The 27,588-nt window shown below is 36.8% G+C and overlaps 1 protein-coding gene and 1 long non-coding RNA gene across 4 annotated transcripts in view; both read right to left on the bottom strand.

Moving 5' to 3' along the window:
• Positions 1-27,588, bottom strand: part of LOC131622320 (uncharacterized) — a 67,601-nt gene that overhangs the window by 25,008 nt on the left and 15,005 nt on the right. Inside the window, exon 7 of one of the 3 annotated variants that reach the window (XR_009289835.1) lies at positions 23,272-23,583. The exons of the other annotated variants lie outside the window; for them this stretch is intronic. This is a non-coding gene — a long non-coding RNA (uncharacterized LOC131622320). Of the gene's footprint in view, positions 1-23,271; positions 23,584-27,588 lie in introns of those variants that run through there. 3 annotated transcript variants of the gene reach the window in all.
• Positions 20,393-22,053, bottom strand: LOC131622317 (thioredoxin H-type-like). The gene is made up of 3 exons (XM_058893347.1): positions 21,831-22,053; positions 21,626-21,748; positions 20,393-21,512 (listed from the first exon to the last, which is right to left on the bottom strand). The coding sequence occupies exons 1-3, from the start codon at positions 21,915-21,917 to the stop codon at positions 21,363-21,365; spliced, it is 360 nt and encodes a 119-aa protein (XP_058749330.1). The 5' UTR covers positions 21,918-22,053; the 3' UTR covers positions 20,393-21,362.

The following is a 27,588-nucleotide window of genomic DNA, read 5'->3' as shown; positions in this document are numbered from 1 at the left end:
TGATGTTCCATGTGAAAGTTATGGCTGGTCAAAGTTCAGTTGACTTTAGGTCAAAAAACCCTAATTTAGAAACTTTAGGTTTTGTTGATTGCTGGACTTTCCTTGATGAATCATGATCAATCCTTGATCAAATGATGATTGATACTTCAAAATGAGGATGTTGACAAAAAACAGGAATTTTGACTGTACTTTGACCACAGTTGACTTTTAGGTCAAACTAGTCGACTGTTGGCTTTCTGAGCAATTGACTGGGCAATCCTTGGAATTGAAGCTTGTACTTTGCCATAGAGATAGTTTGAAACATCATAAGCCATATGAAATCCATTGGAGACTTTGATTCATTGATTTTCTTCAGAGAAATCAAAACCCTAGTTCATTGAGCCATTGTTTAGAAGAATGTATCTTTGAGTCCTGAACCTTGGTATGAGTTTGAAAGGAGAAATGAGATGGGAAAATTTTGGGGTATGACACCTGTGATGCGACCAGTTGGGAGTCGTTGAATATCTCGAGATCCTCGACTCTGATATCTTCGGCCAATCGTAGGTCGACCAGGAGAGTCTCGTATTTTGCTTGGTTGTTAGATGTGGGGAACGACAAAGAGAATGATACTTCTATTAATGTTCCTTCTCCATTTTCCAAGATTATCCTCACGCCACTGCTGGTTAAACTGGAGGCTCCGTCGGTATAGATGACCCATTTCCTGGTATTGCTGACCGGTGATTCGATGAAGGTCATTTCAGCCACAAAATCAGCTAAGGCCTCCTCCTTCATGCCTTCGTACATTCAGTCGAATTCGAAGAGTTCTAGCGACCAGTGGAGCATCCGTCCGACCATATCCGGACTCCCAAGCAGCTGTTTTATAGACTGCTCGGTCCGAACAATTATGGTATGCGCCAGTAAATAATGTCTGAGCCTTCTTGCTGCGTTGATCAGGGCTAGCGCAACCTTCTCTATCTGTTGGTATGTGAGTTCAGGGCCTTGAAGTGCTTTACTGGTAAAGTATATAGGCTTTTTCCCCTCTTGGGTTTCTCTGATGAGGGCAGCGCTGACGGCCTCTGCTGGAACGGACAAATATAGGTACAAGACCTCCCCGACAGCCGGTCTGGATAGTACTGATGGTTTTAACAGGACCTGTTTGAGATGTACACGGGCTTGTTCGTATTCCTCTGTCCATTCGAAAGTAGCTTCTTTCTGCAAAAGTTTAAATAACGGAAGAGCATGCAGAGCAGATTTGGCCACGAAACGTGATAACGATGTGAGCATCCTATTTAACGATTGGATGGAATTTTTCGATTTTAGCGTAGGGAACTCGGAGAAAGTCCTACATTTGTCCAGATTAGCTTCAATTCCTCGTTCTGTCAAGTAGAAACTGAGGAATTTGCCAGCCCGGACGCCGAACATGCATTTCTCGGGGTTAAATCGCATCATACATTTTCTGACCTGTTCAAAGACTTTTTTAAGATGGATGGTATGATCGGTTTCCTCTTGGGATTTGAAGATCATGTCGTCCATATGTACTTCGAGCATGTCTCTGATTTCTCCTCGGAACACTTTGTTCATCATTCATTGGTAAGTGGCCCCAGTATTCTTCAGACCGAAGGGCATTACATTGTAGTAATAGTTACCCGATTCAAACATGAATGTTGTGTATTTTTTGTCGGCTTTGGCCATAGGGATTTGATTGTATCCCGAATAGGCGTCCATAAACGATAGTAATTTAAAACCGGCGGAATTATCTACTAGTTTATCTATGTTAGGTAACGGATATGCGTCTCTAGGACAAGCCCTATTGAGATTAGTATAGTCAGTACACATGCGCCATTTTCCTATATTCTTTTTTACAAGTACAACATTGGACAGCCAAGTAGTATACTTGGCTTCCGAAATGAAATTTTCCTCTAAGAGGTCTTTAACAGTTAATTCGGCCACAGTCGTCTTTTTCGGTGATTGCTTCCTCCTTCTCTACGCAACGACTTTGCATGATGGGTCAATTGTCAGGTGGTGACAGGCGATCTCTGGGTCGAGACCGGCCATCTCTGTAGAACTCCAGGTGAATAAGTCGACATTCTCTCGGAGGCACGCCTTTAGTTGTTTTCTGACTAAGTCGGGCAGGTTGGCTCCGATCTTAACTCCTTTAGTCGGGTCTTCTCCAAGTGGAACGAGCTCAAAGTCTTCATCTGGGATAGGACGCATAGTGTCCTCGGCCGTGCCCGTCGAAGACTTCTTGGACTCCATGTTCCTCTCGGCCTCCTTGCAAAAATGACTGTCCATATCAACAGTGTCGATGCGCGACAACGGCTTGGGTGTTTCGAAACTGACGAGCAGTGGTAGTTTGGCTTCCAACCGAGGAGCAACCTTTATGGAATTCAGGCCTTTGGCAGATGCTTCGAAGCATCTCCGAGCTGCCTCGATGTCTCCATGCAGGGTGGCTACCTGTCCTTTTGTAGTATAGTATTTCATCTTTAAGTGAACGGTTGAAGGTACCACGATTAATTTAGCCAAGGTGGACCGGCCGAAGATGCATTGCTATATGGACGGACAATCGATGACCAAAAACTGGACCCTTAAGGAAATATATATATATATATATATATATATATATATATATATATATATATATATATATATATATATATATATATATATATATATATATATATATATATATATATATATATATATATTTGTGTAAAGATAATTTCTCAACATAACATAGAATAGCATGAATGTAGAGTTTGTTATAGATTGGCATTAAGTGGATAACAAGCAAGGAAGCAAATTTTATTTTGAATAAACCATGGGTAGAGTTTCTATTTCATATCTTGGCTGTCTTTTTCTCAATTACTTATATTCATATTTTTACCAATAAATGTTGTCGTTTTCTCCATTACTTAGTATTCATATTTATCCCAATAAATGATGAATAATTGTGGTCACATGCTTCCTAAACTACACATGAATGACAATTTAAACAAGGGTCATGCTAAGGGCACATGTTAAGAGCTAAATGTAAAAAAAAAAAAATTTAAAAATTATACATTATTTTCATAAAAAGTTTATAATTAATGTGTTTTGTTACATTTTCCAACACAAATTTATTATATTTAGGTTTTTTAACATGTGCACTTAGGGCATATGTTAGCTTTATCCTTTAAACAAATATACCATATAAGGCATAGACTATATATTGGGATTAAGACTTTTTTCAGACCCATTTACTTTTAGTACTCAATAAAAATTTCCTTAAAATCCTAGTTACTACTATTATGCGGTTAAGAGTTTGCCTGTCCAATTCATTTTCCCTAACTTCCTCTTGCTTCATTAAATTGAATACCATCAAAGATTAAGACGTGATGTACATCTTTCAAAAAAAAAACGTCAGGTACAACACTCAGACCAATAATAATCTCATATAAGGCACATTAAATTTATAATTGTTACTGTATTGTTGTAATTGACATGTTATTTTAAATTTCTCTCTCCAAACGCTACTTCTAACGCACATTACATTTATATATAATCCATGTTCATCCATCTGAATTTGTATTACTTAGTCATTCATTAGCCACTATTTCCAGGGATAGCAATGGGGAGAGCTTGAGCGGGTACTATAATACTCGTTCCCATATCCGCAATATCAAAACAAAATCTTCATCCTTGAACTCATACTCGTATGGACATCAATGTTTATATTTGTATTTTTATCTTATAGGTATCTAAGTACCCATACACATTCCCGTGTAACCGCATTTCTAAAAAATATATCAATTATAATTTATCATGTTATTTTAATCTTTTCAACAACAATAAAAATATTTCAAAGATATTGTTGAGTTAATAAACAAGCATATATTTATAATAAAACGAGTGCAAATTTAGTGGGTATTACGTCAAAATTTGCTTTTGGCAGCACTAAAAAGACAGCGTTTTTATCACAAAGTGCTGCTATAAATTGTAAAAAAAATCGCTAAAAAAAGCGCTGCTAAAGTCCATTTTAAGAAAGCGCTTTAAAAAGTGCTGCTAAAGAAAGCATCTTAGAAAGCGTTTTACAAAAGCGCTGCTAAATATTAATCTTAGAAAGCGCTTTTAAAAAGCGCTTTTAAAAAGCGCTGCTAAACGTTAACCTAAGAAAGCGTTTTTTTAAAAAGCGCAGCTAAAGTCATATGAAAAGAAAGCGCTTTTTAAGAAAAAAGCGCTGCTAAATTTAACATTAAGAAAGCGCTTTTCAAAAGCGCTGCCTTTTCTAAATTTTATAATTAAAATTCTTAAACCTTAAAATAACAAAACACGATTTCAGTTGTTCCACCCCTTACTTACGCGACCTTCATCTTCAGTTCCATCCCTTACGCGACCTCATTTTCCGTTGTTCAACCCGTTCACCATCGATCACCGCTGTTCTCAGTTCCATCAACATCGCCGTAACTCACAAAAATCTCTTCTGAAACGCTATTCTCAGTTCCTTCTCGGTTTCAACTTGTGTCGATTTCACTTCAGGCGACGCGACGACAACATCTCCTCTCAGCAACAATAACTTCGAATTCGTTTTGAGGTAAATCTTCTCTCATCTTTCACTATTTTTCTATCTTCATAAATGACATTTACAAGTTATCGGAATACTCTCATTTTGTTGTTCTTTGAAACCCTAATTTAACCTATTGAAATTAACACTATTGTGATGGTTTGTTAGAGCTGATAAAAACAACTTATGATTCTCCAAAGCTGTTTTTAGCTTATTTGTACTAACTCTCATAAATTGTTTACTAAAATAGCTTATAGCGTACATAAAAATGGCGGGGTGACTTCACTTTACTGTTTGTTTTTGTTATATGAATAGCATGTGATAAATGCTGACGTTTTAAAGTAGTTAATTTAGTTGATTATCCGAACAAGACTAATGTTGGCAATTGCAAGTTGGCATTTTCTGGAAAACTAAAGAACTAACATAAGATGTGGCTAGTAGCTATCATGTTAAAGTAAAAGCAATAAGTAATTGTTGACTTGTGTATTTGTACACTACTTGATAATTCTACTGTTTTCTATGTTTCTAATTAAAATTGAACAATAACATGAGTTTTTGAGCTTTAATTTGTTGTTGGTGGCCTGGCTGCCCGGATTTGATTTGTTTGATTTTAGCTTACTTCAAAATCAATTTTCTACGTTTCGATTTTGGATTGAATAATAGCATGAGTTTCATTGGTTTTAGTTTCATTTGTGAATTGACTTTTGGTATTAGATTGTAGGCATTGGCTTTTGAATTTAATTTGTGGGTAGGCTGGTATTCATAGTGCTTGAGAATTAGTATGTATGTGGAAAATACAAATCTCAAATATTAATGAAAATAAAATCAATGGGTCATATATATTATAGAGAAAATAATTTTAACCAATATTCTCTCATCAATAATTTTAATTTGATGGTACATTATTATAGTGAAAATTTCACTAAAACAGAAATTCTAAAACCATCCACTACATCATACTCCTATCTCTGGTGCCTAAAAATTACATTGACAGCTAGCTAAAAAAGTCAAGCCATATAGATATAGCCAATAAGCACAGCCCCGTCGAAGATCTTCAGCTAAACCTAAATTTTAGGTGCTACAAACACAGAAGAGGAAAAATGATATGTTTGATACAAGCTACAATGTTCCAATTTACTTTGCAATCAATTATCATTTCCTATCATCCGAGTGTTTATTATTTTAGTGTTTATTTACAGCATGACTATTTGTTTAGTGTATTTCAGTTGAGATGATATTGATTATGTTGAAATTTATTGTTTATCTTAATGTTGGTCAGGAATATCTTTGCTAGTTAGGGATTACTTGTGAAGAGTTAAATTTTGACCGTTTCCAAGAACCTTATACTGTGTGGTTTTAGAAGTTGTTGACTTTCTCTATAGGTAATTAGTTGTTCTTTTGCTGTAGTTGCGTGACTAATTAGTGTTTTTGTTTAGCTTAGTAGTAAAACCATGGATAAAAAATGGATGACTGTCAATCGATTGTCGAAAGAGTACGAGAATGGGGTATCGAAATTCGTTAGATTTGTTGTTGTGCACGCCAAAGACCCCAGTCGAATGACATGTCCTTGCTTGGGTTGCTGTTATGGGAGTCGGGTTGATGCGGTTCAGTTGGCATTGCATTTAAAGAGGCATGGGATTGATAGAAGTTATACATGTTGGAATTTGCATGGTGACAAAAGTAACGGGAATGTTGAATCGGGGGATAATACAACCTATGCTTCAAACGACAATGGCACAGATACATGCGATTATGATCGAGTCGAAGAGATTGCAGAAGCACTTGAAGAAGATCTTAAGGATTGTCCCAAAATCTTTGAGAGGTTGGTAAGCGATGCAGAGAAACCGTTGTATAATGGTTGTACAAAATTCACAAGATTGTTTGCGGTGTTAAAGTTGTACAACTTAAAGGCGGGCAATGGATGGTCGGATAAAAGTTTCATAGAGTTATTAGCCCTTATGAAAGATATGTTACCAGAGGATAATGTTCTTCCCAATCGAACATATGAGGCCAAAAAGATGTTGTGCTCTATTGGCATGAGCTATGATAAGATACATGCCTGACCAAACGATTGTGTTTTGTTTCGAAACGAGTATGCATCGTTAAATGAGTGTCCTAAATATGGTGTCTCTCGATATAAGAAAAAGTTGTCTCCAGCAAAAGTCTTATGGTATTTTCCTATAATTCCAAGATATAGACGCATATATCGTAATGAAGTTGATTCAAGACACCTGACTTGGCATGCAGATGAAAGAATTATTGATGGAAAGCTTCGTCATCCGGCAGATTCACCATAGTGGATGAAAATTGATAATGAGTATCCTGAATTTGGAAAAGAAGCAAGAAACTTTTGCTTGGCATTGTCTACTGATGGAATGAACTCACACGGTATTCAAAGTATCTCGCATAGTACATGGCCTGTGATTAATATGATTTATAACCTACCTCTGTGGCTATGTATGAAGCGTAAGTACATGATGTTATCTATGTTAATTTCCTGGCCTAAACAACCAGGGAATGACATACACGTATACTTGACACCCTTAATCAAAGATTTAAAGTTTTTGTGGGAGAACGGTGTGGAGGTTTATGATGGGTATAGGAAAGAAAGTTTCAACTTGAGGGCGATATAGTTTGGAACAATTAATGATTTTCCAGCATACGGAAATCTATCAGGGTACAGCATTAAAGGTCAAAAAGTGTGTCCTGTTTGTGAAGATGGAACCGATACGACGCGATTGGACCTTTTTCAGAATAATGTCTTTCTCGGTCATCGTAGATTCTTAAATTCTAACCATCACTCCCGTGGGTGGAGAAAAGCATTCAATGGAGAGGCAAAACAACGTAGAGCTCCACCTATATTGACAGGTGATCAAATTTTTGAAAAGGTGAAAGATGTGAGTACTCAGTTTTGCAAGCCTTTTGCACATACACTTGTCAAGAGTGTATGGAAGAAGATGTCAATTTTTTTAACTTCCATATTGGAAGTCATTGTATGTAAGACATTTTTTTGATGTTATGCATATTGAAAACAATCTATTTGACGGTGTTATTGGTACGTTACTCAATATACAAGAAAAGTCAAAGGATGGCCTTAAAGTAAGGGAGGACATGGTAAACATGGGAATGAGAACTGAATTTAGACCCGTGAAGAAAGGAAGACGAACATATCTACCACCTGCTGTTTATACTCTATCTAGAAAGGAGAAAAAATATTGTGTAAGTTTCTGAGTGAAGTTAAAGTTCCAGAAGGCTACTCATCAGATATTAGAAGACTTGTGTCTATGAAAGACCCCAAGTTAAAGAGTTTAAAGATGCATGATTGTCATGTTATAATGGAACATGTTCTACCAATAGGTATATGTTCTTTCTACCATAAAAAGTAAGAAGCGCAATAACTAAACTGTGTTTTTTCTTCAAGTCAATTTGCAGTAAGGTGATCGATCCTGCAATCTTACTAGCATTTCAAAAAGAAATAGTTATTACTTTGTGTGATCTTGAAATGTATTTTCCTCCCTCGTTTTTTGACATAATGGTTCATCTTGTGAAAGAGACACAATTGTGTGGACCATCTTATATGAGATGGATGTACCCTGCTGAATGTTATATGAAAATATTAAAAGGGTATGTGAAAAACTGAAGTCGACCAGAGGGTTGTATTGCCGAACGATACATTATTGAAGAATCGATTGAGTTTTGTATTGAATATCTTTCAAATGTTCAATCAATTGGACTCCCCAAATCTCATATTTTTGAAAAAAAAGAAGGTAAAAAGTTAATTGGAAATAAAGTTGTGACAGTATCAAGGGTCGAACGGGATCAAGTACATTTGTATATTCTGCACAATGAGATTGAGGTTGAGCCGCATGTTGAAATGCACAAGGGTGTTCTCTGAGATTTAAATCCGAATAGAAATGAGAATTGGATAGTACGAGAGCACAATCGAATTTTTATACCATGGTTTAAGGAACATATTTATTCAAAGTATCGTTCAGATCCCGCTTCAATAACCAAAAGGTTGAGATGTTTAGCATATGGTCCAAGTTTGGTTGTGTTTTCTTATAGCGCATACGCAATTAATGGATACCCATTTTATACCAAAGAACAATATGATAAAAGTACTATGCAAAACAGTGGTGTCACCTTGGTAGCTGAAGCAATGCACATATCAAGTGTGAAGGACTTAAACCCCAAATTTGCAAATCTCTCATATTTTGGGGTTATATATCGAGCGCATTTGGGTGTTTGATTATGAAAAGTTTCAGATTCCTATATTTGATTGCAAGTGGGTTGAAAATAATAATGACATACGAATGGATAAGTCAGGAATTTTGCAAGTGGATCTTAATAGGTTGGGGTACAAAGATGAGCCTTTTATTCTAGCCTCTCAAGCTAAACAAGTGTTCTATGTCACTGATCCGACAAGTACGAAATGGTCTACAGTTCTTTTATCTAACAAAGTAATTGATGAAAATATTTGAGATCAAGATGATATTAATGTTGAGATTGAATCGTTTACTAGAAATGATCAAGATGAGAATATTATAGCGAATGAATCATATATTAGAAATGATCATAATGAGGGTATTTGGATCAATCCAACCGTTCGCGTTGTTAAGAGACGAGTAGAACATATTCCTACCAAGAAAAGAAAGAGACGTTAGTGAAAAGGTAATAGTATAATTATAGCCTATATCACTCAATAAACTTTAAATATATGTCATTTTATATATATTCAATATATGGTTTATGGATTATGGATTTTTATATTTGACATTTCATTTTTTATTTTTCTTTATTACAGGTAAAATGGCTAGTAATCAAGAAAACTCACAAGATACAAATGCTTCAGATAAGACTTCAGAGGGAAAAATTACACGAGGCATAACTATTATGAAAAAAAATCATTCTTGATAGAGATAGAGGAGTAAAATATGATGTAAACTGAAATGATGATAACCAACTAATTGATCCTAATGGTGAAAAGTTGACAAGCTACACTGGTACACTTGCTCGTATGCACATTCCAATCACCTCTGATAAATGGACTAAAGAAGAGTTGGATTCTGGTAAAGATAGAATTTGGACTGATATAAAGGTGCCATATATGATTGTTGTTATTTTATTTTTGTTGATGATAATGTGTTTAAATTACTGATACTAACACACTCTATGCATATGTTTTTTTCGTAGAGGTATTTAACATTGAAGATAACCGAAAAAGTATTATCTTCAATTGGCCGGAAAAAGACATAGGGGTGGAGAGCTTTTTTAACAAACAAGTATCTTAAGGATAAGCAAGGAAATTTTGTTAAAGCGGAACGTCCAATGAAGTATAGGAACTTCAATGGACCTGAAGAATGGGATGATTTTGTAGCCAAACGAATAGAAGATGAGAAATTCAAGAAAGTGAGTGACATAAATCGCCAGAGAGCATCAAAACCCACGTATCCATACAGAAAAGGGTGTTTGGGATATGCACGCTTACAGCAAAAAATTGTAAGTATATATAAATGCTACGATCTTATTAATTGTCTCAATGTGTTATAATTAATGATCTTATTATTTGTGCCAATGCGTAGTTAGACGAGACGAAAAGTGACGAAACATCACTTCCGGCACATGTTTTGTGGAAGGAAGCTCGTGTGGGCAAAGGATGGAGTTGTTAGGGAAGATGTTCAACATATATATATGATTAATGTGTAAGTATAACATTGTGTCTTTAATTAAATCAAAAGTTTATTAATATATAAAATTTTTATCTCCACTAATAATTTTCGATATGTAAATGAATTTCAGGAGACTCTATCTCAATCGGTAACCACAGGTGAGGACCAGGATAACACGAGCGTACTTAGTCGAGCACTAAATGTTGCTGAGTATCCCGGCCGGGTGAGGGGTAAAGGACATGGTGTGACTCCATCTTCCTTGTATAAGCATCCAAGGAAAAGAGATCCTAAAAATCAAGAAGTGATGCAAACAGTTGAGGAATTAAAGGCGCAAGTCCGTGAATTGCAAAAGGATAAAGAGAGATATATGGCGGAAAATTGCAGTTCAGAGGTGAAAGAAACTAGTGACAAAGCTAGTATCAATTGTCAAAATAAATTTTCCGAGGTAATTATATATGTTATTATGAAATTAAATTAGCATATTTATTTTAATTGACATAGATACACATTAACAGTAACATTTAATATTGGTTTAGGATATTTCATCTTGTCAGCTATACTTATCGTCACCGACTTATCGCCTAGTTGGCAAGGGAAAAGTGCATAACACTTTAGGAGATTTACTTCACCATAGACCGCTCCCTGATGGACATCTGAAATTATCGGTTGATGTTACATTAGATCTAGATGAATTGCTATCGATACCTGACATTGTTTCAGAGACAACATTGTTGCGAGATGCAATAGGATCATTTGTTGCATGGTCGTCGGACCTCATTTTCATAGATGATGTGGTATGTTGAAAACCATTATGAATCTTTTAGTATTTAAATTTCAATTTTGAACCATTACGTACATTTTTATTACATGTTAATTTTAGACTCCTACAAAATTCGCATCTAAGGATAAAGGGATTTTGCGGCACAGCGAGTCTGTTGCATCACAAAAAGAGGTACATTTAAAATGTTAATTATATGATCTTAATTCAAAAACTGCATGATTTTATAATTTACCTAAGTTATATGATTTTTAGGTACCTGCTCAAGAGTCACAACAAGTGAGCCAGAAAATTAGTAGCGTACCCAACAAGAAAAGGGATCTTCCAAGAACCATGGCAAGAAAACCTTTTATACCTCGATTCTGGATGTGTCTTGAAACTCTTGTGGGAACATCAGATTTGATAAATGGTGATATTCGTCAAATGGATATGGAGGAAGAAATCTTTGGTTTTTCTTGCTCCAAAACAATTGCATAAGAGGAAATGGAATAGATTTTTCAGCATACAGAATTAGGCATCGGTGTTGTACACTTATACATCCGGTAATGCGATCAATCTATTATTTAATTAGTCGAACAATTTATTTACACATTTCAATGAAAATAGTCTAATGTTTATTATGTTTTTATTTAAGGTTCTTGTATGAAAAATTGATGCGCGGGAATCAATTGTCAAACAGATTCCATTTCGTGTCTGACTCCCGTGTCAACGGAGCGTCAATTGTTAAGGATTCAGATTCAGTAAGATATCACTTAGTTGAGAGATTCATGACCAGCAGTACATAAAGTTTGTATCTTTTACCGTATAATACTATTCCTGTATGGTTAGTACTTCATTGTAAGTTCATTCTAATCTTTGTATCTTTTGTGTTGAAAATTTCCATCTAAATTTTTGTTTTAATTTATAGACGTCACTGGTTGTTGGTTGCTATTGATCCTTTCAAAGAAGTGGTGTATTATCTTAATTCGGTAGATGGTGAATGGACAAATTATTCAGATATGAAGTTAATGATTGATACGTAAGTGATATTGTTCTAAATATTCATGTGTATTTGTATATTTAATTATTTCTATGAGATTGTTCTAAATATATGTTTTTATGTTGTTAGATCAATACAAGTATTCCGCTCTTAAAGAGAAGCTCGAGTATCACGGTCTAGATCAAGCAACATTACATGGATCAAAGTGGAGGTACATTAATTTTCACAATTTTGCTTATAAGAACATCTCAGCACACAGTTCACCGAAGTAAGTGTAATTTGTAACACCCCATAAAATTCTTTATTTAATTTAATTAATTTTTTTATTAAATATTAGAATTAATTGGAATTATTTGAGAATATGGATGAAATAAGGCTAATGGGCCAGTGTTGTAAGTAGCAGCTGGGGGTGTATCAGTTGCAAAGCCCTTTTCTAAAATTAAGTTATATTTTCATAAAATAGAAAAGAGGAGTATTTTGTGAAAAGAGAACCAAAAGGGAGCAGAAGAGTTGAACGTGAAATTGGGAGAAGAGCGAGTGCGAAGAGAAAAAGCATCCAAGAATTCGACATCGAGGTAAGGGGGGATTCTTCTCATTAACCTCTATTATGGGTATTATGAATGATTCGATCGATTTCGTATGTTAGGATTCCGAATTGGATTATATGTCGGTGTTTGGGATTTTGGGGTTTGTAGAACTTTAGGTTCAAATTATGATGTATGATGCAATTGTGTGGTTGTGAATGATGTTTGATGTTGATTACTGATGTTAATACCTGTTAGAAACATGTATAAATGTGTATTTTGTGCTGTGATGAGATTTTGGACGTGTTGAAATGATTGGGTTCGCACTTGGAATGAAAACAGTGCTGCAAAGAAGTGATTTTTCTGCTATATCAGTAATGTAACCGGTTACATGAGGGAAGTAACCGATTACATGGTCTTAGACAGGCGAAGAACTGCATTTCGCGATGATGTAACCGGTTACATCATTTAGGTAACCGGTTACCACTGGGCGAAATTAAAAAATAAAAGTTACTGTCAGTGATGTAACCGGTTACATCATTTAGGTAACCGGTTACCACTGAAGCTTTTTGGAAAAATACTTATTTTAAATATCCGTAACTTTTAAACCGTTAATCCTTTTTGTACGCCGTTTCGAGTACCTGGTAGATGAATTAATGCCCTATTTTATGATGTATATTAGGGGATTATAATTTAAAAATCACTTCGTTGGTTTTGTGGATTTTGTTTGGTGATAGTTGAATAATGGTATGAACATGCTATGTGGTGTTTCTAGCCATCATGATTGATGAAATGATAATATATTTGTGGTGCTAAATGTATTATGCTGTGGTGAATATCAAATGGATGTGATATTATTATACTTGTATGTTGTGACATAAATGATTATGAATTGTCGGTGGATGTTAATGATGAGCATGTCGTGGTTGATGCATGCATTTCATAATCATGTTGTGGGCTGTATCGCTTATGGTGGTGGGACAGCGGTAGCTAATTCCCATTGTGTGGAATTAGTGAGAGAAGTAGCCGAATCTTTATGGTGGTGGATCGGTGAGATGGGTTATCCCATGATTGGTACCACATGCATTTAGTTGCATTGCATTAGGTTGTTGTGTATAATTGTAACATGAATGGAAGTTGTCCAATGTTGCAATTTGTGTGTATTTTGGTATGAATGACTGTATTTGATAAATGTTGCTATGCTATCTGAATATAATTGATTTGGGTGATTGATGTATGGATGAAGTTGTATTGTTTATATTCCTATAACATTTGTTAATGCGAATGAAACTCACCCTTACTGTTGTTATTTTTCAGATTGAGGAGTAGCTTGTGTACTTGGTGAGGATTAGCTCGTCAAGTAGTTCGTTAGAGTCAGTTGGGTCTGTGTCATGCTCTGGTCGTGTAACACCGAGAACGTTATTTTAGAGTTGTTTGATAAACTTCTGTTTGTTTATGGTTTATGGTTGAATTATGAGTCTATGACTCCGGTTGTTTGATTATTCAGTTGTTAAGAATATTCCGCTGTGTTAACATGCTACCTGAATAATTTTGGTTTATCGTTCCTTATATGGCATGACATGAATGTTTATTTATTTTATTGGAGTTGTAATGCCCTTTCTCATGTTTTACTCTGATTTTTGAAAAGTTTTCCGCGGGGTTTAGAAGGGTGTTACAATAGTGGTATCAGAGCATAGTCGGTCGTTTGAGTCAGAGTCTTAGAGTCGGTTAATCCTTCGTATACGACTAGTGTAAGGTTGACACTGTCGATACTTCTTGTTCTAATGAATATTGTTTGATATTTAGCAGAACAATGGCCGGAAGAGGAGGAAGAAACGACGACGCGATCGCTGAGGCTCTGGGCATGATTGCTGGTGTGTTGGGAGGGAATGCCAATGGAGCTGGTATTGGTGCTGACAGGCAGCTGAATAGTTTTCAGAGGAACAATCCTCCTTTGTTCAAAGGCACGCACGATCCCGAAGGCGCTCAGAGGTGGCTGAAGGAAATTGAAAGGATATTCCGAGTGATCGATTGTGCTGAAAATCTGAAGGTGAGGTATGGGACTCACATGCTGTCTGAAGAAGCTGATGATTGGTGGATGGCTAGTAGAGATGAACTTGAATCTGCAGGTGTAGCGATTACTTGGGCTGTATTCAGGCAAGAATTCCTGAGGAGGTACTTTCCTGAGGATATTCGGGGCAAGAAAGAAGTTGAGTTTTTGGAGCTGACACAAGGTAACATGACGGTACCGGAATATGCTTCAAAGTTTGTGGAGCTGGCCAAGTACTATGTTCACTATAACAATGATGAAGCGAGCGAATTTTCGAAGTGTGTTAAGTTCGAGAATGGTCTCCGTGATGAAATTAAGCAGGGAATCAGGTACCAAAGGATTCGTCGGTTTGCTGATTTGGTAGATTGTAGTAGAATCTATGAAGAGGATAACCTGAAGCTGAAGTCATCTCACTCCCGTGAGTTAGTTGACAAGAAAGGGAAGAAGCCTATGGACCGTGGTAAACCATATGGTAGAGGTAATTATAAAGCTGGAAGTTGGAAGAAGCCTAGTGGGGGAGACTCTAGTGCTCCTGTTAAGTGCTTTAAGTGTGGAGAACCGGGACATCGCGCTCATGAGTGCAAAAGCGAGGAGAAGAAGTGCTACCGGTGTGGTAAAGCAGGCCACATTGCTGTTGACTGCAAAGGAAGGACTGTGACTTGTTATAACTGTGGTGAAGAGGGCCATATCAGTCCACAGTGTCCTAAGCCAAAGAAGAATCAAGCTGGGGGTAAAGTTTTCGCTTTATCAGGTTCAGAGACTACTCCAGATGATCGATTGATTAAAGGTACGTGTTTTATCCATGGCACTCCTTTAATTGCAATAATAGATACTGGAGCAACTCACTCGTTTATTTCATTGGATTGTGCTAAACGTATGAACTTGGAAATATCTGATATTCATGGAAGTATGATCATTGACACTCCTGCGTCGGGTTCAGTGACTACTTCGTTTGCCTGTTTGAACTGTCCAATTGATATTTTTGGTAGAGAGTTCGGAATGGACTTAGTATGCCTTCCGTTGGAACAACTTGATGTCATCCTGGGTATGAATTGGTTGCAATTTAATCGGGTTCATATCAACTGTTTCACGAAGACAGTTATTTTTCCTGAAGATGTCAGTGTCGAGGATTTAACGATGACTGCTAGACAAGTGGATGAAGCCATGAAGGACGGGGCGGCCGTGTTTATGTTGATTGCATCCATAGAAGTGAAGAAGAAAGCGGTGAGTAGTGATTTACCAGTAGTATGTGAATTTCCAGAAGTTTTTCCAGAAGATGTAAGAGAGTTACCGCCAGAGAGGGAGGTAGAATTTTCTATTGAGTTAGTTCCTGGAACTAGTCCTGTGTCAATGGCGCCGTATCGTATGTCGGCATCTGAATTAGCAGAATTGAAGAGTCAACTGGAAGAGTTACTGGAAAAAGAATTCATTCGTCCTAGTGTGTCGCCGTGGGGTGCGCCGGTGTTGCTGGTAAAGAAGAAAGAAGGCTCTATGAGACTGTGTGTGGATTATAGACAGCTGAATAAAGTTACTATCAAGAATCGGTATCCATTACCGAGGATTGATGATTTAATGGATCAACTGGTTGGTGCGAGTGTGTTTAGAAAAATTGACTTGAGGTCGGGATATCATCAGATTCGGGTGAAAACGGACGATATTCAGAAGACGGCGTTTAGAACAAGGTATGGTCATTACGAATATACAGTGATGCCATTTGGAGTAACTAATGCGCCGGGGGTTTTCATGGAGTATATGAATAGGATCTTCCATCCTTACCTGGATCAGTTTGTGGTGGTATTTATCGATGATATTCTAATATATTCTAAGAGTGAAGACGAACATGCAGAGCATCTGAGAGTGGTATTAGAACTACTGAAGGAAAAGAAACTGTATGCGAAACTGTCAAAGTTTGAGTTCTGGCTAAGTGAAGTAAGCTTTCTTGGGCATGTAATTTCTAAAGATGGTATTGTCGTCGACCCAACGAAAGTAGAAGCAGTGTCTCAATGGGAAGCTCCGAAGTCAGTTTCCGAAATCCGTAGTTTCCTTGGTCTTGCGGGTTACTATAGAAATTTCATTGAAGGTTTCTCGAAGTTAGCGTTACCGTTAACTAAGTTGACTAGGAAGGGTCAAGCATTCATCTGGGATTCGAAATGTGAAGAAGGATTCCAAGAATTGAAAAGGAGATTGACTAGTGCGCCGATCTTGATTTTGCCGAATCCGGCGGAATCTTTTGTTGTATATTGTGATGCTTCATTGTTGGGATTAGGAGGTGTACTAATGCAGAATCAACAGGTAGTCGCTTATGCGTCGAGGCAACTCAAGGTACATGAGAGAAACTATCCGACTCATGACTTAGAGTTGGCAGCAGTGGTATTTATGTTGAAATTGTGGAGACACTATCTGTATGGTTCGAGGTTTGAAGTGTTTAGTGACCACAAAAGCCTGAAGTATCTATTTGATCAAAAAGAGCTGAATATGAGGCAAATGAGATGGTTAGAGTTCCTCAAGGATTATGATTTTGGGCTGAATTACCATCCGGGTAAAGCAAACATGGTTGCCGATGCTTTGAGTAGGAAGTCCTTGCATATGTCTATGCTTATGGCGAGAGAATTGGATTTAATTGAACAATTCAGAGATTTGAGTTTAGTATGCGAAGACACTCCTGTCAGTGTTAAGTTGGGCATGCTGAAGTTGACTAGTGGCATTCTGGAAGAGATTCGAGAGGGTCAGAAAGTTGATGTAGAGTTAGTGGATAAATTGACTCTAATTAACCAAGGCAAGGGAGGTGAATTCGGAATCGACGAGAATGGTATTATAAGGTTTGGTAATCGTGTTTGTGTTCCTAACGTTTTTGAATTGAGGAAGAGTATTCTCGAAGAAGGACATCGTAGTGGATTGAGTATACATCCTGGTGCGACCAAGATGTATCATGATTTGAAGAAGCTGTTTTGGTGGCCTGGAATGAAGAAGGAAATAGCTGAATTTGTCTATGCTTGTTTAACTTGTCAGAAGTCGAAGGTTGAGCATCAAAAACCATATGGAGCTATGCAACCGTTATTTATTCCGGAATGGAAGTGGGATAGTATATCTATGGATTTTGTTTCTGGATTGCCGAGAACGGTGAAGAACTATGAAGCCATTTGGGTCATAGTGGATAGGTTGACTAAGTCTGCTCACTTTATACCAATGAGGATGGATTACCCAATGGAGAAGCTGGCTCAATTGTACATCGAGAAGATAGTGAGTTTACATGGTATTCCTTCGAGTATCGTGTCAGATAGAGATCCAAGGTTTACATCCAAATTTTGGGAAGGGTTGCAGAAGGCCTTGGGTACTAAGCTGAGACTGAGTTCTGCTTATCATCCGCAGACGGATGGACAGACGGAAAGAACTATTCAATCGCTAGAAGATTTATTGCGTGCTTGTGTGTTGGAAAGAGGTGGTACTTGGGATAGTTATCTACCCTTGATCGAATTTACCTACAATAATAGTTTTCACTCGAGCATTGGTATGGCTCCGTTTGAAGCTTTGTATGGTCGGAGATGTAGGACGCCTTTATGTTGGTATGAATCTGGCGAAAGTGCGGTGATTGGACCAGAGATTGTTCAAGAAACGACAGAAAAGATTAAGATGATTCAGGAGAAAATGAAGGCTTCTCAGAGTCGTCAGAAGAGTTATCATGACAAGAGACGGAGAACACTTGAGTTTCAAGAAGGAGATCACGTGTTTATGAGGGTTACACCTATGACTGGTATCGGACGAGCTCTAAAGTCAAGGAAGTTGACTCCGCGTTTTATTGGTCCGTTTCAGATTTCAGAAAGAGTGGGAGAGGTGGCGTATCGCATTGCGTTACCACCGACACTTGCGAATCTGCATGATGTATTCCATGTGTCGCAGTTGAGGAAATACATTGCTGATCCGTCACATGTTATCCAAGTGGATGATGTACAGGTAAAGGATAATCTGACAGTTGAAGCTTTGCCTATGAGGATTGAGGATCGGAAGGTGAAACAATTGCGTGGCAAGGAGATAGCGTTGGTCAGAGTAGCTTGGGGAGGACCAGCCGGTGGAAATGTTACATGGGAATTGGAGAGCCAGATGAAGGACTCCTACCCGGAACTCTTTGCCTAAGGTATGTTTTCGAGGACGAAAACTTTTCTAGTGGGGGAGGGTTGTAACACCCCATAAAATTCTTTATTTAATTTAATTAATTTTTTTATTAAATATTAGAATTAAATGGAATTATTTGAGAATATGGATGAAATAAGGCTAATGGGCCAGTGTTGTAAGTAGCAGTTGGGGGGTGTATCAGTTGCAAAGCCCTTTTCTAAAATTAAGTTATATTTTCATAAAATAGAAAAGAGGAGTATTTTGTGAAAAGAGAACCAAAAGGGAGCAGAAGAGTTGAACGTGAAATTGGGAGAAGAGCGAGTGCGAAGAGAAAAAGCATCCAAGAATTCGACATCGAGGTAAGGGGGAATTCTTCTCATTAACCTCTATTATGGGTATTATGAATGATTCGATCGATTTCGTATGTTAGGATTCCGAATTGGATTATATGTCGGTGTTTGGGATTTTGGGGTTTGTAGAACTTTAGGTTCAAATTATGATGTATGATGCAATTGTGTGGTTGTGAATGATGTTTGATGTTGATTACTGATGTTAATACCTGTTAGAAACATGTATAAATGTGTATTTTGTGCTGTGATGAGATTTTGGACGTGTTGAAATGATTGGGTTCGCACTTGGAATGAAAACAGTGCTGCAAAGAAGTGATTTTTCTGCTATATCAGTAATGTAACCGGTTACATGAGGGAAGTAACCGATTACATGGTCTTAGACAGGCGAAGAACTGCATTTCGCGATGATGTAACCGGTTACATCATTTAGGTAACCGGTTACCACTGGGCGAAATTAAAAAATAAAAGTTACTGTCAGTGATGTAACCGGTTACATCATTTAGGTAACCGGTTACCACTGAAGCTTTTTGGAAAAATACTTATTTTAAATATCCGTAACTTTTAAACCGTTAATCCTTTTTGTACGCCGTTTCGAGTACCTGGTAGATGAATTAATGCCCTATTTTATGATGTATATTAGGGGATTATAATTTAAAAATCACTTCGTTGGTTTTGTGGATTTTGTTTGGTGATAGTTGAATAATGGTATGAACATGCTATGTGGTGTTTCTAGCCATCATGATTGATGAAATGATAATATATTTGTGGTGCTAAATGTATTATGCTGTGGTGAATATCAAATGGATGTGATATTATTATACTTGTATGTTGTGACATAAATGATTATGAATTGTCGGTGGATGTTAATGATGAGCATGTCGTGGTTGATGCATGCATTTCATAATCATGTTGTGGGCTGTATCCCTTATGGTGGTGGGACAGCGGTAGCTAATTCCCATTGTGTGGAATTAGTGAGAGAAGTAGCCGAATCTTTATGGTGGTGGATCGGTGAGATGGGTTATCCCATGATTGGTACCACATGCATTTAGTTGCATTGCATTAGGTTGTTGTGTATAATTGTAACATGAATGGAAGTTGTCCAATGTTGCAATTTGTGTGTATTTTGGTATGAATGACTGTATTTGATAAATGTTGCTATGCTATCTGAATATAATTGATTTGGGTGATTGATGTATGGATGAAGTTGTATTGTTTATATTCCTATAACATTTGCTAATGCGAATGAAACTCACCCTTACTGTTGTTATTTTTCAGATTGAGGAGTAGCTTGTGTACTTGGTGAGGATTAGCTCGTCAAGTAGTTCGTTAGAGTCAGTTGGGTCTGTGTCATGCTCTGGTCGTGTAACACCGAGAACGTTATTTTAGAGTTGTTTGATAAACTTCTGTTTGTTTATGGTTTATGGTTGAATTATGAGTCTATGACTCCGGTTGTTTGATTATTCAGTTGTTAAGAATATTCCGCTGTGTTAACATGCTACCTGAATAATTTTGGTTTATCGTTCCTTATATGGCATGACATGAATGTTTATTTATTTTATTGGAGTTGTAATGCCCTTTCTCATGTTTTACTCTGATTTTTGAAAAGTTTTCCGCGGGGTTTAGAAGGGTGTTACATAATTGAGGCAGGGAAAAATTGAACAGTACTCATACTGGACTTCCTTACCCAAGATCGCTTACTTGAAGATCCAACAGGGGGATGCATATCTCGGAGTAGAGTCCTAAATCTTCAAGTGACTTAAAGTGCTTCGCCCTTACCAGGCCTCACGCTTGGGGGGCTTATATACTTCTGGACGTACATCCTGAATTACCCAGACACCCCGCCTCCTATCAAACCGCCCTTGAAAACCATGAGACACCCTTATTAAATGTGATCAATGCCCTTCATGATATCCACATGAGAAAGAAACCGGGACAATGAATAACCATGAATACAAGATAATTCCATATCAAGCCCAACATTATAAAGAAGGTAGCCTAGGAACAGTAGAAGCAAGCAATCCCAAATACGCAAAACCTTAGATATATTGTAGCTTCTCCCAGCACTATAAAGAAGTCATCACATTGTTCTTCAGGAACAATTTCTAAATTCTAAACCATAATGAAAATAGACAAACAAACTTAAAAATAGAAAAATGCAAATTGACTCGAAATTTAAAAAAAAAATTGTTCATATTATATAAAACTTACAACATTTTTCTCCAGGAAAAGTGTGTAGGTTAACCACAATTTAAATGTGGCAAATCAAATAAAAATCATATATTTGCTTGGTTTAATTGCGATAACTATTTTGCGAGACCCTTTTTATCAACAGTTTAAACGTGTCAAACTTTATGTTCTATGTAGTAGTTCGTCTTACACACCCTCAAAGACGGCTATATTTTTCTCCTCCATACTTGACTATTTTCAGTTGCAGCTCATCCTTGTTAGCACCCACAAGCTTGTCCACTAACTTTCCTTTTTTCAAGAACAAGAATGTTGGCATAGCTTCAACTCCCCACTCCTGAGAAACAGTCTGAAGAAATCAAAGTAATTAGTTGTAGGATTCTTAGGTAAAGAAAATAAACACTAATAGATTTAATTTTAAAACAATAACAATATTATGTGGTAGATTTAGATATTGCTCACATTCAATTCATCCACATCAACCTTAAGGAAGGTGACATGTAGCATCTTTTTAGCAAGCTCTGCCAAAATTGGTGCAATGAATCGGCATGGACCACACCAAGAAGCAGTAAAATCAACAACAATCTGTCAATATAATTTTATTTCAGTACTTTGAACTTGTTTAGAAGAAATGAAAGAGATAGTTTGAGGATAAAAACAAACTAACCAGATTGTTGGAGTTATTTCCTTTCTCCATATGTTTCTTCCAATCCTCCACGCTGTGAACACCTATCACTTCTCCTTCTTCTGCCATTTTTTCTCTTTCTTCACTTTGATTGCTATGATCCTAAATCCAAGTCCAATGCTTGTTATTTAGTGTAAGATTTTTCAATAAAAAACACTACAAAATGACACTGTTATTTTTTGGTCTATAAATATATTGTTAAAAAATTGATGAGAATACATGTGCGTAACGTGACATATTGCCTTAAGTCAATGCCTCTACTCATCGTCGAATGCGTGTGAAACACAAACTCATGATCCCAATTTCGATTATATCTTAATATTATTGACGTTTTATTGTCGGTGATTTTTAAATTCTAAATGATCTCATGTTAAAAAATTAGGACTATGTTTAGAGATCCATTCATGTATCTAATAATCCACTCCAATGCTTGCAAATGAGTCTTTCCAAGATGCGACATATACCTACTTACAAGACTTATTACATGACTCTCTTCGACATCCTTAACAACTTCTCCTTACAAGTCAAGAGCTAATTATGCACAAAAAGTCACCAAAGATGGAGAAATATTATAGGTCATTTTATGGATTCAAGTGAATTTAGTCCAACTTCCCAAGACCATAACTCATTCAATTTTTAATTGAACGCGCCCATTCTAGAACCTTATCTCGTGATTCAAAAATCTGACAATCACAAAAACGTATAATTAGATAACTTCATCAATTTATAAAAACAAAAAAAGAAATTGTGTATGAAGTCCAGTAAACGTACCGTATGTGTAAGTACTAGGTAAGATCAGTACATGAATTCGTAGAAGAAGCTGAAGCTGCCAGTTCAGGACCACAAAGATATAAAACTTCATCTGCCATACCAGAAATTTTAGGTTCTAAAGAAATTTCCGACACACACCGAAAATTTGGAATTTTGGGTATTGATTTTCTACCGAAAATTTATGAAATTTCCGAGACGGCGTAATGTTTTATAAATCGCACCGGAAATATTTCCGGTTACGGATATCGAAATTTTGCACAAAAAAAACTAAGAATTTTCGGTATCGGCCAAAAAAGGGTGCCGGAAATTTGCTTTTTGATGATTTTTGCCAAAGTAATTTTTTTAAAAAAATGGTAAAAATTATGAGTAAATAGTGTCAGGGGCATTTTAAAAATAACGTAAAATATGGAGGTGACATGTATAATTTGGAGGGTGCCATGTATAATTCTCCTAAATATATCTTGTGTGAAATGATTCTTGTGACATCTGGTTTAGGAGAAACAAAGCTCTTACTGTAGAACTGAGCAGTCCAGCTCCTGGTTCTGTGGACATTCATTTTCCTTCAAAGTACTCAATGCAAAGCTTTCTTATGGAAACAACATTGGTCTTACTAGCGGAATCTACAATACAAGGGATTAAGGTTTCTCGTCACAACTGTTGCCTCCCTCTTTTTTGGGAGCATGTTTTACTGCATTGCTTCAAAGAGTAGTGGGTATTGAAAGAGTGGTCTTCTATAAGGAAAATTCTGCAGGAATGTATTCTTCTCTTGCTAATGAATTCAATGGGAGAAGTGTTTCTGTAGAAGACTTTTTGGAAAGTTACTATGGTTTCAAGCATGATTTTGTGTGAATAGCTGCAGCTGTAGTTGGAATCACAGTGGCTTTTGTGTTGGTTTTTTGTCATGTTTATCAAGACGTAAAGTGTACCATTGTAAATAATTGTTGTAGAGAGCCTGTGCAGTACTCTACATTGAATAGAAAATACTATGGTTCAACATTGTTTAATACTATCAGTTTAATTTGCTTTATCATTTGTAATCATGTGGAATTATAAATTTTAATTGTGTGAAAATTGTTCATGAGGATTTATAGCCAGTTTTTTTAATTAAATTCTAATTGATTTTTTTGTTGTTGTAAACATAATATAATTCATAGTCAAGAAAAGCCCCAGAGAGTAGGTGATTCACAATCAGTTTCAATATATCAGTAACAAACAAAACATGAGTTAGTTTGGCAGTTAATTGGTTCAACAGAATCCAAACAAACTTTCTAACTAACTAACTTTTTTTGCTTCCTTTTCATATTCATTATCATTCATATATATTTAGATATCATGGCTTAAGAATTCTTACAATTACAGTCTCAGCATTCATCATATTCATTCAACACACAGTTACTTTGTTTCTTCACTCACTCACTCACACATAATCAAGACTTCTCCACAAGGCAAATGCTACTACAAACTTCATCTTGAGTTCTTCTAATTATTACATATATAGCTTTATCAAGTGAAGCATCTTTATCGTGAATAACTCGCATTCTTTTATTTCTTTACACAGCCATGCATTCATCCCTCTTTGAGCAAGGTTAGTGCAATTTCAAAATATTATGAAATTGTGCTATTTTAAATTAGACATCTTTCTTGTATAAAAAAGGAAATAATGATTTTCTTTTTATATATGTAACAGATTGAAGTGATAATTAATATAGTTAATTGAATTGATATATCATCAATTGTGTAGAAAGATGGTCAGTATAGGTGATCACAAAGGTAAGCAAATAATGTTATCTGATAGTGAAGATAGAGAAGATGATGATCTTTCACCAAGCCCCCATCGAAGAATAATAAGAGCACTTGATGTTCACCATGATGACCACATTGGAAAGGTTCATGAAGTTATGTTGAATAGACTTGGTGTGGAAACTCGTTCAGTGAAAACTAGCCAAGAAGCTATAAAAATAATTTAAATAATTTGTGTTGAGGAAGTCTATGACTCAATTCTCCTTGATAGGTATTTACCTGTCATTGATGGGGTTCAGGTTACTACATTTGTCTCTATATATTAATTTCTTGTGGCATATGCATAATATATATTAATAATGCGATTCATTCACGTGTTTTATGCAAATGACGAAGATGCGGCGAGACATGGAGTACCCTACAACGATTGTTGGCATGACGCATTACCTTACACCATGATAATAATGTGAGCCAAGGAGAGATGGGACGTTAATATGTCTAAGGAGGAACATGGAGCATGCATTTTCGGGAAGAAGCATATTTCATATAACAGAACGAAAGTCACAAAAAGAATTATTGTTCCAATGAAGAAAGCGATCAAAACTAAAAAGAAGAAGGAAGTGAGTAATAATGGGAACCAGAATCTTTGTTTCGATGATCATTGTCAAAAGGTGAAGAATTCAAAAAAAGCTAGGAGAAAGATAAGAGAGGTGTTGGATCTTGGGGAACCAACAGAAGACTTCATTTATCCAGTAGAGACTCGACTACAGGATGAGATGGAATCGACTCTGAAGGGAGCTTCTCCTCCACCCAAGCAGAACAAGCGTTTCGCAAAGTCGAATTACTTATCAGGAGGCCTTCCCTTTTCTTGCGATTCAATCTCTAGTGCTGATATCACAAACTGTAATAAGAGACTATCTAATGGAGTGCTGAACAAGGCGGCTGGTTATGGAATTCAATGGTTAAGTTGGGCATCAAGAACATTTCTGACAATTTTGATCCTATAGCAAAACTGAAGGAAATGGAATCCAGGGACCACAAAGGGAAGTTGGTGACGACGGAGACCAATAATCATGCACCTCCATGATTATTTTTTCCCTAAACTTGAGAGGTGGAGGTAGCCGAGCCAAGAGGAAAAGAGTCGGTTACCACATTCAAAAAGGGGATGTAGATATTTGCTTTATTCAAGAAACAAAGTTAAGTGGCATAGATTTTAATGTAGTAAAAGATATGTGGGGAGATGTTCATGTTGAGTGGTCGTATTTGGATGCCATCGGGGCGTCAGGAGGCATTCTTACGATGTGGAGAAAGGACTTCTTCACCCTAAATTTCAGCTTTAGAGGGGAAGGCTTCTTGGGTCTATGTGTGGAGAAGGATGGCAAACTCATTTATTTTGTGAATGTATACGCTTCTTGTGATTTAGCCATTCGAAAAAGAACTTGGGATAGGTTATGTGCATTCAAAAACAACAACTTTAAAGGATCTTGGTGCATCGGAGGAGATTTCAATTCTATCTCCTCTTCTGAAGAAAGAGTTGGGACGTCATCTCGAAGCTATAGGAGGGAGATAATGATTTTCAAAGAGTTCATAGAGGATATGGAGTTGGTGGATCTACCTACTATAGGAGGCAAGTTTACTTGGATGAAAAGTAATGGCAAGACTATGAGTAGGCTAGATAGATTCCTTCTATCGGAAAGTTTTGTTGAAGATTGGAAAGTGGATGGTCAACACATTGGTGAGAGGGATGTGTCCGACCATGCCCCAATTTGGTTGAAAGATAATAGAAAGGATTGGGGCCCTAAACCGTTTAAATTCAATAATATGTGGTTCAAACATGAGGAGTTCGATAATTTCGTGAAGGAGGAGTGGGGAAAGATTGATGTCAAAGGGAGGGGTGACTATTGCATGGTCGAAAAGATGAAAATTCTCAAAAACCGGATCTCTTGGTGGAACAAAACGGTCTATGGGTGGATAGACCTAAAAATAGACATAGATGGAAAAAAGATGCACTCTTTAGATAACAAGTTTGTTCATTTTGCAGGTGACGTTCCGGAAGAAGTGGTCATGGAAAGAATAAAAGTGGTGGAGGATTTTTGGGATAACATTAACAAGAGAGAAGGACTTCTAAGATTAAAGTCGAGGCAACTTTGGCTTTCCGAAGGAGATCATAATACTAGATACTTTCACAACTCTCTAAAAGAAAGAAGAAGAAGGAATTCTATTTGCTCCATTGAGACTTTAGAGGGAAGAATGGAAGGGGTCGATGAAATAAAAGAGTTCACTTTCAAACATTTTGAAAATTTCTTTAAAGAAGAAACCATCTTAAGGCCGGAGCCAACCGGGATCGATTTGAATTCTCTATCTTATGATGATTCTTTGGACCTTGAGAAACCTTTCTCCGAAGGTGAAGTGAAGGAAGCCATTTGGTCGTGCGATGGTAACAAAAGCCCGGGGCCGGACGGATTCTCATTGGAGTTTTACAAAAGGTTTTGGCTTCTCCTCAAAGTAGATTTGATGAAGTGTTGCAATGATTTCTACCTTAAAGGTACTCTTGTAAAATCCATTACTTCTTCTTTTCTCGCTCTTATACCTAAAAAGAAGAATCCGCAAGATTTGTTTGAATACCGTCCCATTTGTTTAGTGGGGAGCATTTATAAGATTATTGCTAAGATGTTAGCGGCAAGATTGAGAGGAGTAGTGGACAAGTTGGTCTCTTCCAACCAAACCGCTTTTGTTCCGGGTAGAAGCATGATGGACGGGGTCTTAATGGTTAATGAGATTCTTGATTGGGCTAAAAAGAAAAAGAAGGGGTGCTTATTACTCAAAGTAGATTTCGAAAAGGCGTATGATTCGATTTCTTGGAATTATCTTAGGTGGATTTTGGTGACAATGGGATTTGGCAAAAGATGGATGAAATGGATGGAGTCTTGCATTTTTACTAGTTACATGTCCGTGTTGGTCAACGGTAGTGCAACAAAAGACTTCAAGGTTCAAAGAGGATTACGCCAAGGTGATCCTTTATCTCCTTTTTTATTTGTGCTTGCTATGGAAGGTTTAACCGCTTTAACTAAGAAATCGGTGGAGGTGGGAGACTTTAAGCCTTTCAAGTACGGAGAAAATGACTTTGTGGACATCCTTCAATTTGCGGATGATACCATCATTATAGGCGAACCCACTTATGATAATCTTTGGAGCTTGAAAGTGTTGTTGAGAGGTTTTGAGTTTGTCT

The sequence above is a fragment of the Vicia villosa genome, unplaced genomic scaffold (assembly GCF_029867415.1).
Source record: "Vicia villosa cultivar HV-30 ecotype Madison, WI unplaced genomic scaffold, Vvil1.0 ctg.000029F_1_1_1, whole genome shotgun sequence".
NCBI classification, from domain to species: Eukaryota; Viridiplantae; Streptophyta; class Magnoliopsida; order Fabales; family Fabaceae; genus Vicia; species Vicia villosa.
Note: the sequence above shows the minus strand (reverse complement) of the source record. Positions and strands in the feature narration are given on the sequence as shown.